This window comes from Malus sylvestris, chromosome 17 (assembly GCF_916048215.2).
Source record: "Malus sylvestris chromosome 17, drMalSylv7.2, whole genome shotgun sequence".
Classification (NCBI taxonomy): domain Eukaryota; kingdom Viridiplantae; phylum Streptophyta; class Magnoliopsida; order Rosales; family Rosaceae; genus Malus; species Malus sylvestris.
The window spans coordinates 17678694-17697288 of record NC_062276.1 but is presented as its reverse complement, the minus strand read 5'-3'; the positions used below and the strand labels follow the sequence as shown (position 1 = coordinate 17697288).

At 36.1% G+C, this 18595-nt stretch overlaps 2 protein-coding genes across 2 annotated transcripts; one reads left to right on the top strand and one right to left on the bottom strand.

Moving 5' to 3' along the window:
* Positions 1–1254: 1254 nt before the first annotated feature.
* LOC126611306 (eukaryotic initiation factor 4A-8) lies at positions 1255–4363 on the bottom strand. Its single transcript, XM_050279525.1, has 5 exons — positions 4195–4363; positions 3106–3175; positions 2886–2992; positions 2244–2674; positions 1255–2146 (listed from the first exon to the last, which is right to left on the bottom strand). The coding sequence occupies exons 2-5, from the start codon at positions 3171–3173 to the stop codon at positions 1511–1513; spliced, it is 1242 nt and encodes a 413-aa protein (XP_050135482.1). The 5' UTR covers positions 3174–3175; positions 4195–4363; the 3' UTR covers positions 1255–1510.
* A 7794-nt stretch (positions 4364–12157) lies between these two features.
* On the top strand, positions 12158–18402 carry LOC126611304 (dihydrolipoyllysine-residue acetyltransferase component 2 of pyruvate dehydrogenase complex, mitochondrial-like). The gene is made up of 19 exons (XM_050279523.1): positions 12158–12340; positions 13226–13307; positions 13882–13958; positions 14122–14216; positions 14301–14341; positions 14922–14977; positions 15064–15138; positions 15270–15362; positions 15530–15766; positions 15861–15933; positions 16131–16219; positions 16548–16633; positions 16714–16789; positions 17125–17192; positions 17280–17346; positions 17430–17525; positions 17613–17715; positions 17801–17896; positions 17980–18402. Exons 1-19 carry the CDS (start codon positions 12302–12304, stop codon positions 18048–18050), a joined length of 1620 nt encoding a protein of 539 aa, XP_050135480.1. The 5' UTR covers positions 12158–12301; the 3' UTR covers positions 18051–18402.
* The last annotated feature ends 193 nt before the right edge of the window (positions 18403–18595 follow it).

Sequence of the window (18595 nt, the reverse complement as noted above, 5' to 3'; positions counted from 1 at the left end):
CAAGTAATGGGACAAAAGTTTTCGACGGTTATAAACGAAAAATCACGATTTAACGGTTATTTTAACTCCGATTTTGATAATTTTTTACAACTACACTCCTTGACCCTATATGAATACAAGTAATGAATTCGATCTTCAATTTAAAATATTTACACTAGTGGATACCACAAAATCTTATGTTATACTTAATAAAAGTATGAATAAACTATTAAGTATTAGTGAATCTATTGTTTTGATGGGATACTCATTCTACGAAACTAGTTTCAAAGATCCAACCGTCAAACATGTTTGTATATACTTCGAGATCTCATACGTCAAAAATTACAAAAAACAAACATTCAGAGATCAATTAACGGGACAAAACTTTTCGACGGTTATAAAAAGAAAAATCACGATTTAACGGTCATTTTAACTCTGATTTTGATGATTTTTTGCAGCTACACTCCTTGACCTTATATGAATACAATGATTGAATTCGATCTTCAATTTAAAATATTTACATTAGTGGATACCACAAAATCTTATGTTTATACTTAATAAAAGTATGGTATAGTACTATTGTTTTATTTTTTTTCATAATTATTTTGGTAAACTTCTCATAATTTGAATGATTTTTAATGTTTGGTTTTTTCTATGCTTAGTTTATGTAGAAGATAGTTATGACGTGGAAAACCTTACTGAAAACATCATCAACATAACTCTTGAAGGCAATAGATCAAGCCAAAGTTCCAATGCAATTTCATGATGATCGATGTAAATCGAGGATTTTGTAAATTGAGGTTTAAACTTTTGAGAAAGATTTCACAACCTTGAAAACAAAAACTGTTTCATTTTGCATATCCTTGCACATTTAAAATTTGTAATAAATTAGTAGTGTATGTATTATTTTTTTATTAGGCTCTTATTTTCGAGTGTAGATGTACTTAAACGACAAATGTGTTTTAATGTTTTGAAGTAATATTTATGTGGCAATGTGTGGTATGTGCAAATTTAAGAAAAAAAATATATTTTTCTTAACGGGTCATAACGGGTCATAACGGGTCGGGTCACTTTACCCGTTGGGTAAAGTGACACGACCTGTTAAGGACCCGTTAAGATAACGGGTGTGACACGACACGACCCGTTAAGATAACAGGTGTTACACGAAAACGACACGAACACGATTGACACGACCCGTTTGCCAGGCCTAGTGGGGTGTTAATTAAAGAGTAACAAAACCTATAAAAATAAAATTAAGAAAGAAAACATCATTCATATTGAAACAACCTTAATATTTATAACCATTCAAAATAACAAAAACCTGAACCGCACAATGACAGTATGCAACGGACATCCTAAAAGTCTTTCTTCATATATCGAAACCGACCGAGCAAGAAGGCCGCATACCATTTAACAGTTAGATATGTTTGAGGACAAAACAAAACCAAAAACAGCAGCATAAAACAGTACTTTCAAAACAGGATAATTAAAAACTGCCTCAAAAAGAGAACCGGAACAAAACGTGAGCTCTTCAGAGCAGATCGGCAACATTCGATGGGAGCTCCTCGATCACCACATTGTAAAACCTCTGGATGTCATAGAGCATTCTCTCGTCGTCCCTTGTCACAAAGTTAATAGCGACACCCTTTCTCCCAAACCTTCCACTTCGTCCAATACGATGAAGGTAGTTCTCGGGTTGAGTTGGCAAATCATAGTTTATTACGAGAGATACCTGCTGCACATCGATACCACGAGCCAAGAGATCAGTGGTGATGAGAACACGGGATGAGCCAGATCGGAATTCACGCATGATGATGTCACGAGTGTTCTGGTCCATGTCACCGTGGGTGGCGGAGACAGTGTGGTCGCGGCTTCTCATCTTGTCAGTAAGCCAGTCCACCTTGCGCCTGGTGTTAACGAAAATGACACTCTGGGTGATGGCCAGGGTCTCATACAGATCACAAAGGGTCTCGAGCTTCCATTCTTCTTTATCGACATTGACATAGAACTGCTTGATACCCTCAAGGGTGAGCTCATCACGCTTTACTAAGATCCTCACGGGTTTGTTCATAAACTTCCTTGTGATTTCCAGGGCTTCAGGTGGCATGGTAGCAGAAAACACCCCAACCTGAACCTTTGATGGCAGGAGCTGGAAAATGTCGTAGATCTGACCACCAAAACATCATATGTAATTAGGAAAACATTGAAGACAAAACAGTAATAGTGGTCCTAAGAAAGACACCACCTTAATACAAGTAACCAACCTGATCCTTAAAACCACGAGAAAGCATTTCATCAGCCTCATCCAATACAAACATCTTGATGTAATCTGGGCGAAGTGACTGCCTTCTCAACATGTCAAACACACGACCAGGGGTTCCAACAACAACATGAACACCAGCTTGAAGAATGCGCTGATCCTCACGAACACTTGTCCCACCAACACAAGCATGAACCTTTACACCAAGGTAGTCACCAAGTGCTCGCATAACCTTCTCAATCTGCTGTGCCAACTCCCTGGTAGGTGCCAAAACCAAAGCCTGGCACTGGACAACACCATAATCAAGTTGCTGCAAAATCCCCGAGCAAAAGGTTGCTGTTTTCCCGGTTCCGGACTGAGCCTGTTGAATCACATCAAGGCCTTTGCAGAATGGAACAATTCCCCTTTGCTGAATGGCAGAAGGCTTCTCAAACCCTTCAGAATAAAAACAAAATTATACATTGAGACTTTTAAAGATGAATATAACTATAAAGAAACATTCTTTAATAAACGTTGCAAAAAGAGAATTCAAAATTCAGAAATTGAACATGAATTCCTACAGCAGTGAGATAAATTAACAACTACACAAAAGAGAAGCATCCTACGAAACAAAAGACAACTAAATAATGAACACAGCTGTACCTACCATACGCATAAATGCCTCTCAGAAGATTTTCCTGCAATCCCATGGCATCAAAACTTTCAAAAACTTCATCATACGATGTGAAGAAATCTTGCCCATCAGTTGAGAGCCTACAAAGGTTGTCAAAACATTAATGGCGACAGCAAATCGTACTATGATAAATTATCTTCCCCCAACAAACTTAACCAATAACATAAAAATAAATACCAAGCAAGACACTTACAGCTCACTCATCTTAGTATCATACTGTTTTGCATCAAACTGTGATCCCTCGGGTGCAACACCTGCCATGACTGCAGAAAGAATTCCATTTAAAACTTTAAGGATCATAAAATCCCAAAAGAATACAATGTTTTGAAATGGGATAATTTCCGAAGCATACACATAAAACATGAGACAATTAATATGCACATATTACTCTCTTCACAATATATATGAAAATCAAAGGCTTACCAGAGATGTGAAAGAACATTATTCAAAATAATATAACAGAAGGGCCAAACTTGTTAACCAAATAAAAAGGCGGGCAATCATTTACTCCTGTTTTAGTCTTCGGATCAGCGTTTTGAAAAGGGCAGATGCCCGTTTGCTATCCAGAGAACGAACCCTCAAGCAAACAGACACCTCTTTGCCCACTCCCCCAATAATCAAAGAAGTTCCATACCACAATACTTCCACAAAAGGTAACGCGTAATATAACTCTTTATGTAAACATAGCCAGATAAAATTCAGAATTACAGTATCTACTAAATCAACTTTCACACTCAAATTGGGATATTACAATACAATGATTTCGATGCCAGAGCAGGAAAAAAAAACATAAAAGCGAAAAGATTTTCATCCCCAACTCCTAAACAACATAATTTTCTTCACAGAAACAAAAAGAGTGACCAAAGATACATCAATAAAAATAGGATAAACTGAAACTTTTTACTAGCGTAACAAAACTAATCACTCGCTGATGGGTCGCTGAGAAAACAGATGAATCCTCAACTTTCATATTCGAATTGGCTCCAAACACGTAAAAAATCCATAAAAGGTTAATATGCTAACATCATATTTCCCGCTACTTTCTCGGGAAACAAACAGACCGCCATTGAAATCCATCCGTCACAAAAACAACGCAACTTGCAAACATATCGAGCAGATGGATCCAGAGCCATAACACGATTAAAACCCACAAACCAATCACCAAAACGAATAATTTCCCCCGACAATACCAATCAAATTAACAACTTTTCAACCAGACATATAGATACACAAGAATATATACAAACATATGAGAGAAATAGCGAGAGAAAGAGAGAGAGACCTGATGATGTTGACGAACGCTGGAGAGAGAGAGAGAGAAGAGCAGAGGACAACTGGAGGTTGCTAAAAGAGAGCTAGGGTTTCCCAAACTCCTCGGATCTGCGCCGTGGAGTTTGAAAGTAGGCGAGTGATAAAGAGAGGCTGGGTTTATACTCTCACTCTCTTTTAGGTTTTAGGTTTTAGGTTTTAGGTTTTGGTCTTTCCCCGCTGCAAATTCCGGATATGCCCTTGGGCTTCTCCTCGTATCTCCAACTCCCGGGGCCCGTTTCGTCACTTGCCAAAATTTGCATCCAAGTAGTTAAAGAAAACTTTGCAACTAGTTTACCACTTATGTTCTTTTTTTCCTTTTTTTTTAATCACGAAATTGTTGTTTATTGTGAAATTAATAATCTTGGCAATTTGGTAACACATGAAATTCTTCTCTAGCTAAATAGAAAAGAAGAAGAATTTAATTTTTGTTTGATCACATTACTGTAATCTATAAATTCACTTATATTATAACACGTGTTATTATATTTTAAATTGTAAATATTTATTTAATGTGTGCTCTAATAAGTGGATTGTTACCATTCAAGTGCACCATTTTTTAACTTGAAAATCAAGTTACCAAAATACAAGATTAAAAGCCAAATATTATCATGAATTAAATATAGGGTAAATTGCTGATTTAGTCCCTAAATTATTACTGAGTGAAAATTAGGTTCCTAAATTATTTTTTCCCAGAAAAATCAATTATTAAACTAATACAAATCAGCCAATAATATCCCTAACATTAGATTTGAAGCTATTCTATTTAATCTTTCATCAATTTAAGCCACGTGACTTGCATTTGATGTACTTAGAGGGTAGATTGGTTGTTTTTCGTAGTTTAAAGACCTATTTTTTCAAAAAAAAAAATAGTGTATAGAATTAACTTTGGAGGATAAATTAGACATTAGATTCGCAACCTATATGCAACTTTAAGTTCTTATAGGCAAGCAAATGATGGCATTATCCTCTAAAATATGTTATGTGACTTAAGTTCACAAAAAATTGGATAAAATAGTTTTCAATATCACAAGGATGTAATTAAGTTTTTATGAATTTAAGACTTATTTTACCGAAAAAAAATAATTCATGAACCAAATTTTCATTAAGGTGATAATTCAAGGACCTAATTTTTATTGAGATGATAATTCAATGACTAAATCAGCAGTTCACTCTTAAATATATGATAGGAGACTAAGGCCAACTCTAAGGGTGAGACCCAAACCCAAATATTTGTGTTTCAAAACAAAAAATGTCTCCCAATGGTGAGACCTAAATCCAAAAATTTGGCTTTTAACCCAAACGAAAACCCAAATTTGGGTTTATATTTGCTTGACCCAAATGTTAGGGACCCACCTTTTTTTAACGGGCAGACGATTTTGGCTAGTGGCCGAACTGGTGGTCAAAGGTAATGGTAAAAAATTGAGCCTTTCGATTTCTAGGCCGTGGTCCACGGTTCATATTAAAATTTGTTTTCTTTTGGGTAATCTTTTGAATTTGATCTCACAATCCATATTTATTTTTTTCAAATCCAATGGAAAACAAGTATCCAACAGCTGAAATTTAAATCTAACGGTCAAAATAAGAAAATAATTTTTTAAATATATCTACGTTAAATTTTTTTCTCACACTCTATATGTACTCATTCATTTGTTGGCTGAGTGGTTGGTTGGTGTGACTTGTTCGGTTTTTTTTTTTTTTTTTTTTAATTTTGGCGAAATTTAAATATTTTTAGGTTAAAATATGATGACCCTGTCCCAATTTATTATATAATTTTCTCCTTGAGCGTGTAAAGTGACGAATATGCACTCGTTGGCTAAGCGATGTGGATGCGTATATGTAGTTTTAAATTATTATTTCCGATGTCGTAATTAAATCGTACTCAACGTTGAGAGTGTGTTGAAGCGAGTTAGAACCGAATTGGAGCCGTAACGAAAAAGTTACGATTATTTAGGTGCGTAAATGGGCAAATTGTGGACCAAATATATGAGCTTCTATTTCTTTTAGCCCAATCAGATAATTTGTTTTTCTTCTTTTGGGCTAATTAAAATTAGCTCTCTCTCGCTCTTAGCCAATCAGAACACACACACACACTCACTCTTCATTTTCTCTCTCCTTCTCAACTCTTCTCCCTTCGTACACTTGAGACACTCCACATACACAACCATCATCAAACTCACACGGATCGAACTTTTGGAAACCACCACCATCCTCCTCTCGACCACACGATCACCACTATACCCTTAGTTTTCCATTTTGGTGAGTTTTAGCTCGGAAACTATAAGCTCTGACGAGGAGTTAGTTTGCTCCGGCATGATCACGAATGATTTACAAGGTTTTGAGGCTCGGTATGGTCTCTATGCAACTTCCCTAGCACTTCAAAGTAGATTTGGAGTGGAGTGGACGGCGAAATAGGTGAGTTCGAAAAGTTGCAAAGTTGGCCGGATTTTCCAAGGAATTTTCCGATAGTTTTTCATTGGATTTTGGACTTCTAATAGGTACGAACATGTTTTACTCTTCGAGACCTTCAAATCCATATAAATTTCATGGATTTTGGTTAAGAAATGAAGTAGATATAAAGCTTTGAAAATTTTCCAGAAATCGGCACGTGCAGACAGCGACTAACGGCGGAGGCTAATGGGTGACCAAAGAAGAAGGTATATTTCGTTAACCTTAATAGAATATTCTAACAGCGTTAGGTAATGCCGTTACCATTTAACAAAATATTCCGCCTATTTTGACGGAATATTCCTAACGCCGTTAAGGTTTCCATCAGTGTGCCGTGCACGTGCTTGAGTGAGGCCAGCGCGTCCAGAGTCCAAAATTCTTTCTAAAAATTTGTGTGGGTTCTTATCATCGAGTAGATCATTTTCGTATATTCAAACCTTACATTTGAGCAAACTATGAGGAGTTATTCCTGGATTTCGTATATGTGCTAATTAATTAACGTAAAAATAGTTGTATCGCATATAGGTGAGACAAACCCCGAGGACGAGCCTGGACAAGCGAAGCTAGGGGGCTATGATCCTGCTACTTATCAGTGAGTGTGCATTTGTTTTCTATATATATAGTTTCCATAAACGTTTTTATATGGAACTATGCTTTGCTTGCCATGTCGTAAATAAGTTACATTTTAAATATTGCATTGTTACACTTGTGAATTGTATTGTGTGATGCTGCAGAGACTCAGGTAAGCTTCAAGTGAGTATTATGTGATTGAATAGGTTGTATTGCATTGGTATGCACACATTTATTTAGAGCTCATCATGGTTGCACCCCGGTATCAGTGCTCCCACCCGGGGCTAGGGCCAGCCTTCACGTGATTGTTCACCTCCTGCACTGCACGCTCACCTTGGATCCAAGTTTGGTGTTAGACTGTCGTATAAACCACAATAGGTGATTCCGACTTGTAGGTGACCCGTGAATTATCGCACAGCCTTTATGTGATCATAGCACTTGAGCGTACATATTTATACTCAGCTTGTCGTACAGGTCACACTAGATGACTCTAACTCGTGTGCTAGCCTATATTGATGAGCTACAGGTCCAATCGTACAGGTCACGTTAGGTACTCTGACTGACATACTATTTTATATTGGTTTCACACCTGACTTACATTTATTATTGCTGAGATATTATGACATGGCATACTTCAATTTTCGCTGCTCTTGTGCATTGGTTTTCATACCTACGTAGTAATATTTTCTGGAAACTATACGGTTTTTATGGAGAGGGGTTATTATGTTCATAAAGATAAATATGTTTTCAAACGTTTTGTTTTTGCCCACTCACCCTTTTATTTTGTGCCCTTCCAGGTTCTAGGTAGCTATTCATCTTTGGTGGCTCAAGGACTACTTGGCGATTCTGATGTTCTACCCTTAAAGATCTTCTCCCCATTTGCATAATTAGTACTTAGTTAGTTCGACTGCACTTTCGTTTTACCTATACTCTGATATGCGTGTATCTTATACTTGATCACTTTCACACACTTACATATTATCTCTAGTTAAATAAGTTTAGTTTTGGTTTTTATTTATTCGCATTTTCTTATTATTATCACTTATGTTGCACACTTGGCTACGTCACCCTCACGTGACGCCCATCATGTCTCGACTCCGGTCGGGTTGTGTTATGAAACATTCGTAAAATTAAATTGAGATAACTTAACTCAAAGTTACAAAAAATATCCTTACAAAAAAAATTAGGGTTAAAACCATCCCACAACAATTAATACATTTTAGGCCCAACCTAAATTATGTCTTTTAGTGGACCTAAATATTTGGGTTTGAGTTGGTTTAAGGAGAGAGATCCAAACCAACAAAATATTGCAATGTCTGAACTAGCCTTTGTGGACCATACGTGCAGACCAATGCAGATCGTTGGATATGATTTCAACGACTGAGAACAAATCAATCAAAGCAAACTCTCTGGGTCTCTCCTCTCTCTCTGTTCCCCATCTCTTTTTCTTTCCTTTCTTTCTCTACTTCTCTTGATCTTTTCTTAGTCCGTATCTTGCAGACATATCACAAACCACCATCAGCCCTGCTTCATCGTTGTTGCCACGTCACAAACCACCACAACAATCCGACTACCTCTAACAGCCTAATCCAACTTCCTCTCCATCTCTGAGTCCAACTTCCTCGGCTATGGCTCGCATGGCCATAAGAGTTGTGAGGCCAGAGCAGTTCTAATGTCGTAGGGTCTTCTTGACTCCTGTCGTAAGCCTTCTGTTGGAAATGTGTCCAAAAGGCAATCATGTAATGATACTTCACAAACATTTCACATATTAAACTAAACTAGTTTAATCTAAGGACAAAGATTATTGTTTAAAGTCATCTCATAAATGTTATACGCTTAAACAATAAAGTTCAAGGAATATGTAGTAAAGGGATTGTGATCTAAAGAAGTTAGATTCATGAGACAGTTCTCTTTCATACACATATCCTAAATGTTTTTTTTTTTTTAACAAACGATATTATCTATATTAAGGGGAAGAGAATGAGCTTAGCATTTGGTGAGAATTGAACCTAAAACATCTTACTTACAAGTGAAAAGGAATATCACTGGACCGTAGTACTAAGTGGCAGACCAAATTATGTTGGAAAGTGAAATTAGTGGCGACAATTGAGATTATATGCCAAGTGAAGCTTGGCTCAAACTATAGAGATTAAACTATAACATTATATGGAAAGTTAGTCCCTAAATGTCAGAAACAGAATATTCAAACCACTCCAAAGATTGGTCAAATGAGCAATGGATTTTGGCTCGTTTAAACATGAACAACTTAAAACAAATGGGCCACCAATGCTTTTAATTGTTTATTGGAATGTATTGGCTGTTGGGATTATTCTAAATCTTTGGTTCTGATTGGAATGCGTCAACTTTGATTATCTATTTCAAAAAATTACTAATAAAAATGTACCTAAAGGAAATTCCAAATTGATCATCTAAGATGTTGGAATTAAATTCGCGCACTGCCGTGAGACATGGAAATACACAAATCCGAGTAATTTGGAAAGAATAAACAACCGTGAGCTAGCCGAAGATGAATGGGGTGTACCATCAAAGACTCTTCGATTGTCAAGTTAGTAAACAATATAAGACTTAAGCAATGGGCAAGATAATAAGTATGTGTTGGGGCCAAAAATCTCACGTGCAAGCCCAATCACACCTCAAAGCCCGATTGCCATAAAAATACCTCGAGTCAAGCTTAAATCCATGCAAAGTTGCAAAATTGAGAAGGAAAAATATTTACAATCACGCGATGTTAATAAAATAATAATTTATGGGTTGAACATTTGTATAATTGCGCTAAGTCCATGCACATGTGTCACGCCATTGACTGTGAAAAATTTGAAACAGGTCCCTCACCCTATTTCATATGCAAAAAGGAGAAAAAAAAAAAACGAAAAACTCAAGACGAGAGAAAGGGGAGTGAACGATTGAGAAAGAGATGTAGAAAGGAAGAGGATGTGGATGTGAGGCACGATAGGTGAAAATGATGGAAGGTTTTACGCAAGAATTTTTTTTTTTAATTTAATCACTTTGCAAAATTATTGTTTTTTGGTGTAACAATAATTATTTAAGTTGACAACTTAGGGCTCGTTTAGATGTACTTTTAAAATGACTGAAAGTGTTTTTAGAGAAAATATTTTTTGATTCCAAAAGCACTTTAAGTGATTTTCTAAATTTTACTTGCATTTTTACTAAGGATTGGTTCCAAAAACATTTTCACCAAGGATTGGTTCCAAAAACATTTTCACCATAAATGCTTTTAGTTATTTTAAAAGTACATCCAAATGAGCTATTAATCTACTATAAGATTAATCTGATGGCTCATATATAAGAGGAGCTCACAGCTTCAAAATAAAGACTTTATAAGAGCGGTTTTGGATCTGAAAAATATCACTAGAGTCTAGGATAGAGTGATTCAAACACTAAACAAAGATACCATGCGTATTTTTTTTCTTTCTTTTTCATTTTCCATTTTGGCCGCAACAAAATAGTATTCATTTGGGGCATAATATTCAGTTATTCACACAAAATAACCCTATATTTATAGAGAGGTGTTATTGGCACTTTAAAAATCTTATTCTACACTCCTCACAAGTGTATTTTTCTTTCCAAATATAGAAAGTTAGGAGTGTAGAATGAGAATTTTGGAATATTAATAACAATTTCCTATTTATATTTATATCTCTTCTCTACTAATTAATAAAACACTCATTGTCAACCAAAACAATATGAAATTACCAGTTTAATACTCTAATTAAAACAAAACATGAATAAAAAATATGGGGCATAAATATAATTTTACACAACCAAATTTTGCTATTTTTTTTTTCAAAACCTCACCTACATGTAATCCTAACATATTTCAAATTAACAAAAAAAAAAAAAAAAAAACTTCCCACTCTCATATTGGTCTCTTTATCTCTCATTCTTTTTCAAAAAAGTAAATTATAGTTATGGTTCCTTAACTTTAATTCAATTGGAGCAATGATCCCTCAACTTTAATTCAACTGGAGAAATGGTTCATTAACTTTAACCAAATTGTAGCAATGGTCATTCCAACATAACTCGTTTTGACAAAGTTTTTGATGTAGTTGACAAAAAGGACAATAGTTACACACTTTGATGAGTTGAGGAACCCTAATTTTATAAATGGTTATTCCAACATAACTTATTTTGACAAAATTTTGACGAAATTGATAAAAATGATTATAGCTACATATTTTGATAAGTTGAGGGACCGTTGCTCCAATTTGATTAAAGTTGAGGTATCATTACTGCAATTTACTCATTTCAAAAAAAAAAAAAAATTCTAACCCAAATGCTAGTTAATATTTAGAACAGTTCCACCGGAGCAAGAAAAGGGCAGCACCCAGTGGAAAAAATAGGCTGGGACTCAGCCGATCCACTCCAACCCATGTGTTTGCCTGGCACCCAACCCAAGTTGGTCTCCAGACCAGCCCATTTTTGACAAACCTTGGGACCGGGCCATTTGTGTTGTTGCGCCTGGCGTGTGTTTTACACGCGCGCGTGGGCGCGAGTAGCAGACAACAAAATCAGCGACGCAGGCGCACTAACATCTCCCTCGGGTGGGCGACATGGCCCAATTTCTGCCGTTGGATTTCCAACGGTAAAAAAAATTTGAATTTCACTTTTAAACTGAACCGTTTGATCACAGATCAAATGTCCACGTTTTTCCCTAGAAAAAAAATTAAAGTTAGAAATAAAAAATAAAATGATTATTTTTTTATTATTTTATAATAAAAAATAATAATATTTTAATAAAATTGATTGAACTATTTTTTGTTAGAGATGGAGATGCTTTTTCTATTTTTGTTAATTGAGATCTATTACTGTTCACTTAAGTGGGATAAATGAGCCGATGCTGACGCAAAGCCTATATGGGTGGGCTGGGTGCTGACGCGGGTGGAATTGCTCTTATATATACACAATTTGCAAAGCCAGTGCGATCTGTTTCGATCATTGAACCCTAAACTCCACCGGTTCCTCTTCCATTCCCACTGATTTCTCGGGTACTGTTTGTTTCATCAGTTTGATACCGGACAAAAATGACTTACGCATCTCGTATCATCCACCACTCCAAAAAGGTGCGCCTCAATTTTCACCATTTTCCCCATCTCTCGTGAACTTAGTGCTATTTTTTGCTCTTTTTTGCGTGTTAATTGTCAGAATTTTGTTTAGGCATTGATATTCTGGGTTTAGAGCCTGTTTGGTTAATGGGATTGTGGCCAAGCACTTGTTTTTACTGTTTAAATTCCACAAATCTTGAATCTCAGCCTTGTTTGGTATTGAATTTACCGCCGTTAATTCACTTGAATATTTGTAGTCACCAGATGGGATAATGATTGGATGAATCTGTTTATACTTCACCATTCTTTTCCTTTATTTTTCGGGTTACTCGAAGTTCGGTAGCAAGTAGGAAATGTAATTTAATTTATTTTCTTATGAGCTTCTGTTTGATTGTTGAAGCTAGGTGTGTGCATATAAATGGAGGTAGTGTAAATTCCGGAATTAATTCTCAATTGGGTAATTTAGGATTACTATGTCCAGGGTGTTTTTAATTTGAATTTCACTAGTTTTGAATTGTAGGCAGAGCATCATGCTTTTGTAAATTCTAGTTTTTCACTGTGTATTGTCGACATAAGTTTTGACTTTGGCTTAAAAGTTACCATGAGTCCATGACCTGTAAAATCTAGTTTTTCGCTGTGTATTGTTGACATAAGTTTTTGAATTTGGCTTAAAAGTTACCATGAGCCGATGACCAAATGTTGATTACAAGCTTACGTTGCCCAGATAACATAGGCAATTATATAAATATGCTCTTGTCTTTTGTTTTGTTTTTCTATTCTTTTTGGTGCTTTATATCATTGATTTAGATATATTTCAAGCATTAATCTATGAAGCTGATGGTTTCTATGTTATCACGACGTTTCTTTACATATAATTTTGTACTATATTCGTGTTCACTGCAGTTACGGAATGCTCCTAACTTACTATGGCAAGAGCAAGCACACTTGGTTCGTTGGTTTTCACATGATGTTCAACCCTCTAGTGGTAAATTAAATGGAATGCCTTTTTTGTGTTGTGTGTGTGTGTCTGTGTCAAGAGCTATTTTTTCCTTTCCATCTGTTATGCTAATCTTGCATATCATTGAAACAGAAGTTGCTATTCCAGATAAATTATGCTAATTAATCCAATTGATGATGTCTATATGTTTTTTCATGAATATGTCCTTCGGACCTGATGATTCAATATTAGAGGATTAAATACAGTGATGTTGTAAATATGAGATTGAAGCTGGTCTTTTGTTATCTATTTATGTTGGTTTTCCGTGTGAAATTGAAAACTGGTTGACCTGATGACTTGACTCCGTGTACTTAACATATATATGTGTATTCAGTTGGACAATACTATGTGCAATTATTTTCAGTTACATTTCCTTATCATGCTTAAGCTGGAGTCCAGGGTTTTCCTAGTACTGATTTTGTTAAAGGTATCTTGTTGTACAATGTGTGACACAAGATCTGTGGCATCTGTTGAATGCAACAAGACACTTGGGTTTTTAATTATGCACTTAAATGCTTCTTTAAATTTGTTTAGCTGATTTAACAATCAATTTTTGCTTCAGATATATTGAGCGTTCATCGCCACAGTTATGTGCCTTCAGAAAGAGCATGCGGTTCTAGGTCTTTCAGCAGTAGCACTGTAAGTTAAACTGGTTTTTATCATGTTAATAATAGGAGAAATATTATAAAATGTCCCATCTTTGCTTCTTCCTTTTTTTTTTATCTTGTCACACACTTTTAAATGAATTGTCACTAGTGAACTTTGTATGAATTATAACGCTGTCACCTGTCATGTTTTGCAGAAGTCAGTGTCAGGTACATTTACCAGGGATATCCCAATGACAAGGAAACTAGGAAGTTCAATTTCTGGATCGGTATTCAACAAACAGCTTTCATGGTATGCTGTGATAGATTTTGTTACTTTGTCTGTGTGTATGTGTGTACAACTCTTGTTTGATACATCTATTTTTCCCTATATCAGTATTCAGGTGCAGTTGAGCAGAGGCTTGTCATCTGATGCAGGTATGCCTCTTGGTGTTTTGCATCTCGATAATTTCTTTTTGTATTTTTATGTCCTTGAGTGCACATTGGCTTTTGCCTCTCTGAATAGGCTAGTATGATGATGGACTTCATGTCGCTATAAGAGCTTGCTTCAATGATACAAGTTTACAACATAGAACTATAACAACTTAACTATTTGTTCATAGATTTCTCGAACTCATCCGTGCTAGAAATTGAAAGTGTAATATTGTGATCAATCACTGTGGCTTTGTAGTTTCTATTTTTTTTCATTTCATAGCTCTATTTGGATATTTTTACGGTTGAGGGTGGGTACTAGTTATTAATCTCCTAATAATGATTTCTGTATTATATTTTTTTGATCCCTGCTGCTTTAATTCATAGAGAAATAGTTTTCTTAATGTGATACTATGATTTATTGTGAATATATTATTTCACTAGTTTTGGGCATTGAAGTGATTTGCATCCCTTTTTGAAGTGTGATCTTCTTTATTTTGCACTCTTCCGTTAATTTGGTAATCCTCAAACATGTTATTTAGAGTTATATGATCATCTAACTCGTCAAGAAACATGTGCACTTCAGGCCTCCCTCCACACCAAGAAATTGGGATGCCTTCTCTTTCACCCACTATGTCTGAGGTATGTACTGTTTTGAAGTTATTGGATTATCATACCTTTGAAAATTTACTGCTCCATTCTAAGTCATCATTTTTTTTTATTTGTAGGGTAATATTGCTAGGTGGCTGAAGAAAGAGGGTGATAAAGTTTCTCCTGGTGAAGTTCTCTGTGAAGTTGAAACTGTAAGTTTTCTGTACTTTACATCCACTTACCTGTTAGCTCTGTTGATTGAATAAAATGAACATCTGTAATTGTTATGTGCTTCTTTTTATGATGGAAGCCTGACATGTACCTCATCCAATGACCTGTTAAGGATAAAGCTACAGTGGAGATGGAATGCATGGAAGATGGTTATCTTGCCAAGATTCTACGACCAGATGGGACCCAAGGGATCAAAGTTGGAGAGGTATTGATTCTAGTTAACTGTTATGGGGCTTGGGTAGATTTATATTTCGTCTTTCCTTTGCTTGTGGTTGGTTGTGTTGGACTGATTAATAACGTGGATAAATTAGATTGAATAGAAAGAAACATCTTGATATAATATGAGCACTTGCTAATGGTTTTGGCACATAGGTGATTGCAATAACTGTTGAAGAGGAGGATGATATTGCAAAATTTAAAGATTATACACCATCGGCACCTGCAGCAGCTAAAGAGGCTTCTGAGCCTACCCTGCCCAAAAAAGAGGTGGTTGCAGAACCAGTGCCAGAGCCAAAGGTTTCAAAGCCCAGTGCAGCTCCTGCTGCTACCCCTTCTGGAGATCGCATATTCGCAAGTCCTTTGGCAAGAAGTTTGGCTGAAGAGCACAAGGTATGCCATGCAGAATTCTATGGCTGAATTATTATCATTTGATGGTAGGAAACACTTACCATCATGCGCCATTTCTGACTTCTGTGTTTTCTAGGTTCCCCTCTCAAGTATCAAAGGAACAGGTCCTGATGGAAGCATTGTGAAGGCTGATGTTGAAGAGTATTTGGGTATCAATATTATTACCCAAAACTCGTGTTAATACTTTTGTTATTCTTTGCTATGTTATTATTTATTTTTTTGTTGATTTCGTCTTGGACCTTTGTCTACCATTTTTCTTCTGGTTGAAAAAAAAAAAAAAGCCAATCCAGCTGATGGTTATAAATTGTGTTTAATCTTTTGCTTTTGTTTTCTCATGATTATGTAGCTTCTCATGGGAAGGAAGCTCCTAAAGCTAAGGGTGCAGCACCTGCAGCATTAGATTATACCGATATCGCCCATTCTCAGATACGGAAGGTAATATTAGAAGTAATGATTGTACTTGTTTTATGTCATAATTAATTGAGAGGATGCAATGTAAATTTTTTCTAAGTAATATCTAGGCTGATATCTTCTGTTTGTTTTGTGTTAGAGAGATTTGCATTTGTAAATTGTATCAATTCAGTCCTCACTACTTGCTTATTTCTTCGGTGCACCTGAAGTACTATCTCTGAAAATTTTAAATACGTTTATTTGGTTTGGTTCACTTACGCTTTTCAAGTACTTTTCATCTATTAATTGTTTAATCTCTGTTGTGAACTTTACTTTATTCTTTCTAAAGCTATCGCTGGTATGATTTTTGCAGATCACAGCTTCAAGATTATTGTTCTCAAAGCAAACAATTCCTCATTATTATTTGACGGTAGATACATGCGTCGATAGACTAATGGAGTGAGTATAAGTTTCTTAAACATTTTAAAATTGAACTAACTGCGTAACTTTGGATATGTTTAACTCTTGTTTATCTGCAGTTTGAGAGGCCAACTCAATGCATTACAAGAGGCATCAGGTGGGAAGCGGATATCTGTTAATGATCTCGTAATTAAGGTACAAGATTCTTCCTTCACTGAAATTTTTGAGCGGCCAATTATGGTACAAATTTCCCCCCATGGTAAGACCAATGGAAGTTATGAGGTGCTTAAGTGCAGAATGGGATAACGGGTTCTTTTGATCTGTAGAGTTAGGGAATGAAATCTCATGATTATCAGAATGACTTTTAGTCTATCATAAAAGGTGTCTCGAGGGGGAGACTGAGTTCTAGAGATAACGAGAACCTTGTTAAGTTATGAGAGTTCTTGTAAGAGAAAATAAAAATCAAGTATACTGGAGGTATATGGTACCTTTCCAACTGTAGATTCACTCCAATGTAACTATTATTGCAGGCTGCTGCTTTGGCTCTTCAAAAGGTTCCTCAATGCAACAGTTCATGGACAGATGACTACATCCGCCAGTGAGTTTAGATACAAACATTTCTAATTAGGTTTCCATATTCCACCTGAAGTAAGTTGTAACATTCCTTTACGGTTTCTATTCTCAGGTTTCACAACGTGAACATTAATGTTGCTGTGCAGACAGAAAATGGACTGTTTGTACCCGTCATTAGGGTGAGTGATTGGCTTGGTCCTATATTGTTGAATCACTTAGTTATAACAGCAATTTGCCTGAATCTACATTGTTAAATTTGTAGGACGCAAACAAGAAGGGACTATCCAGCATAGCCGAGGAGGTCAGGCAGCTGGCCCAAAAAGCCAAAGAAAACAGCTTAAAGCCAGAAGATTACGAGGTTGATGAAATTTGTCCTTTATTGGCAGCACTGCTCTATATGATAGCCTTGTGATATTAACCTAAATTTGGTTTATTCTTTTTGCAGGGAGGCACATTTACGGTGACAAATTTGGGAGGTCCATTCGGCATCAAACAATTTTGTGCCATTATTAACCCTCCTCAATCAGGCATTCTTGCAGTTGGATCAGGTAAGGTTGGGACTTAAATCATGTTTCTTTGGACCAAAGTTGTCTTTATGCTTATTCTGTGTTTTTTTGTTCTTTTTCTGAGCAGCTGAGAAGAGGGTTGTACCTAGTTCTGGGCCCGAACTATACAAGTTTGTATCCTATATGTCTGTAACGCTAAGCTGTGATCATCGTGTTATCGATGGTATGTCCCTCTCTAATTTCTGCTTGGAATTGAAAATCTGAATCGTTAAAGACGAAATAACAGCGCATATCTCTCTTGTATAGGTGCAATTGGTGCGGAATGGCTAAAGGCATTCAAAGGCTACGTTGAGAATCCTGAGTCAATGTTGCTCTAAGTAGACGGGTTTTCGATCTCGGCCTCAAATAATTTTGTTTTCTTTCCCTTGTGTGATTTGTCAAGACAAGGGGCTTGAATGATAATGCCCCAGCTGTTCTTCCCAATCATCGACTCGGGCTTCTCGGATGATTGTATCACTGAGGAAACCATTCTCTAGTGTTAATTAATTCAAATTTGGCATAGCTTTTGAAATAAAAGGGGTTGATAATTTCAGGCATCGGATTTCGGACGAAATTTTGCCCGTATAGAGAGAGTGTATGTAATGAGAAATTTGACTCTAACCCCTATATTTTGTTTTTCCTCTGACTATTGTCAATATTTGCAAGTTTTTAGGTGTGGTTTTGTTCTTACTGATGGCATGAAAAACTCTACATCTTTTCGCGAGCTACGACAAGGCTGTCTCAAATGTACCTCAACTCTCAAACAGGTGAACAAAAATGGACGGCACCCATGTCGTCGTGTCGTGCGTTTTAAACATAACAATTGTGGCGGATGTGGGGATGTCTCACATGATATGTTTAAAAGTTGAACGAGAAAACGAGA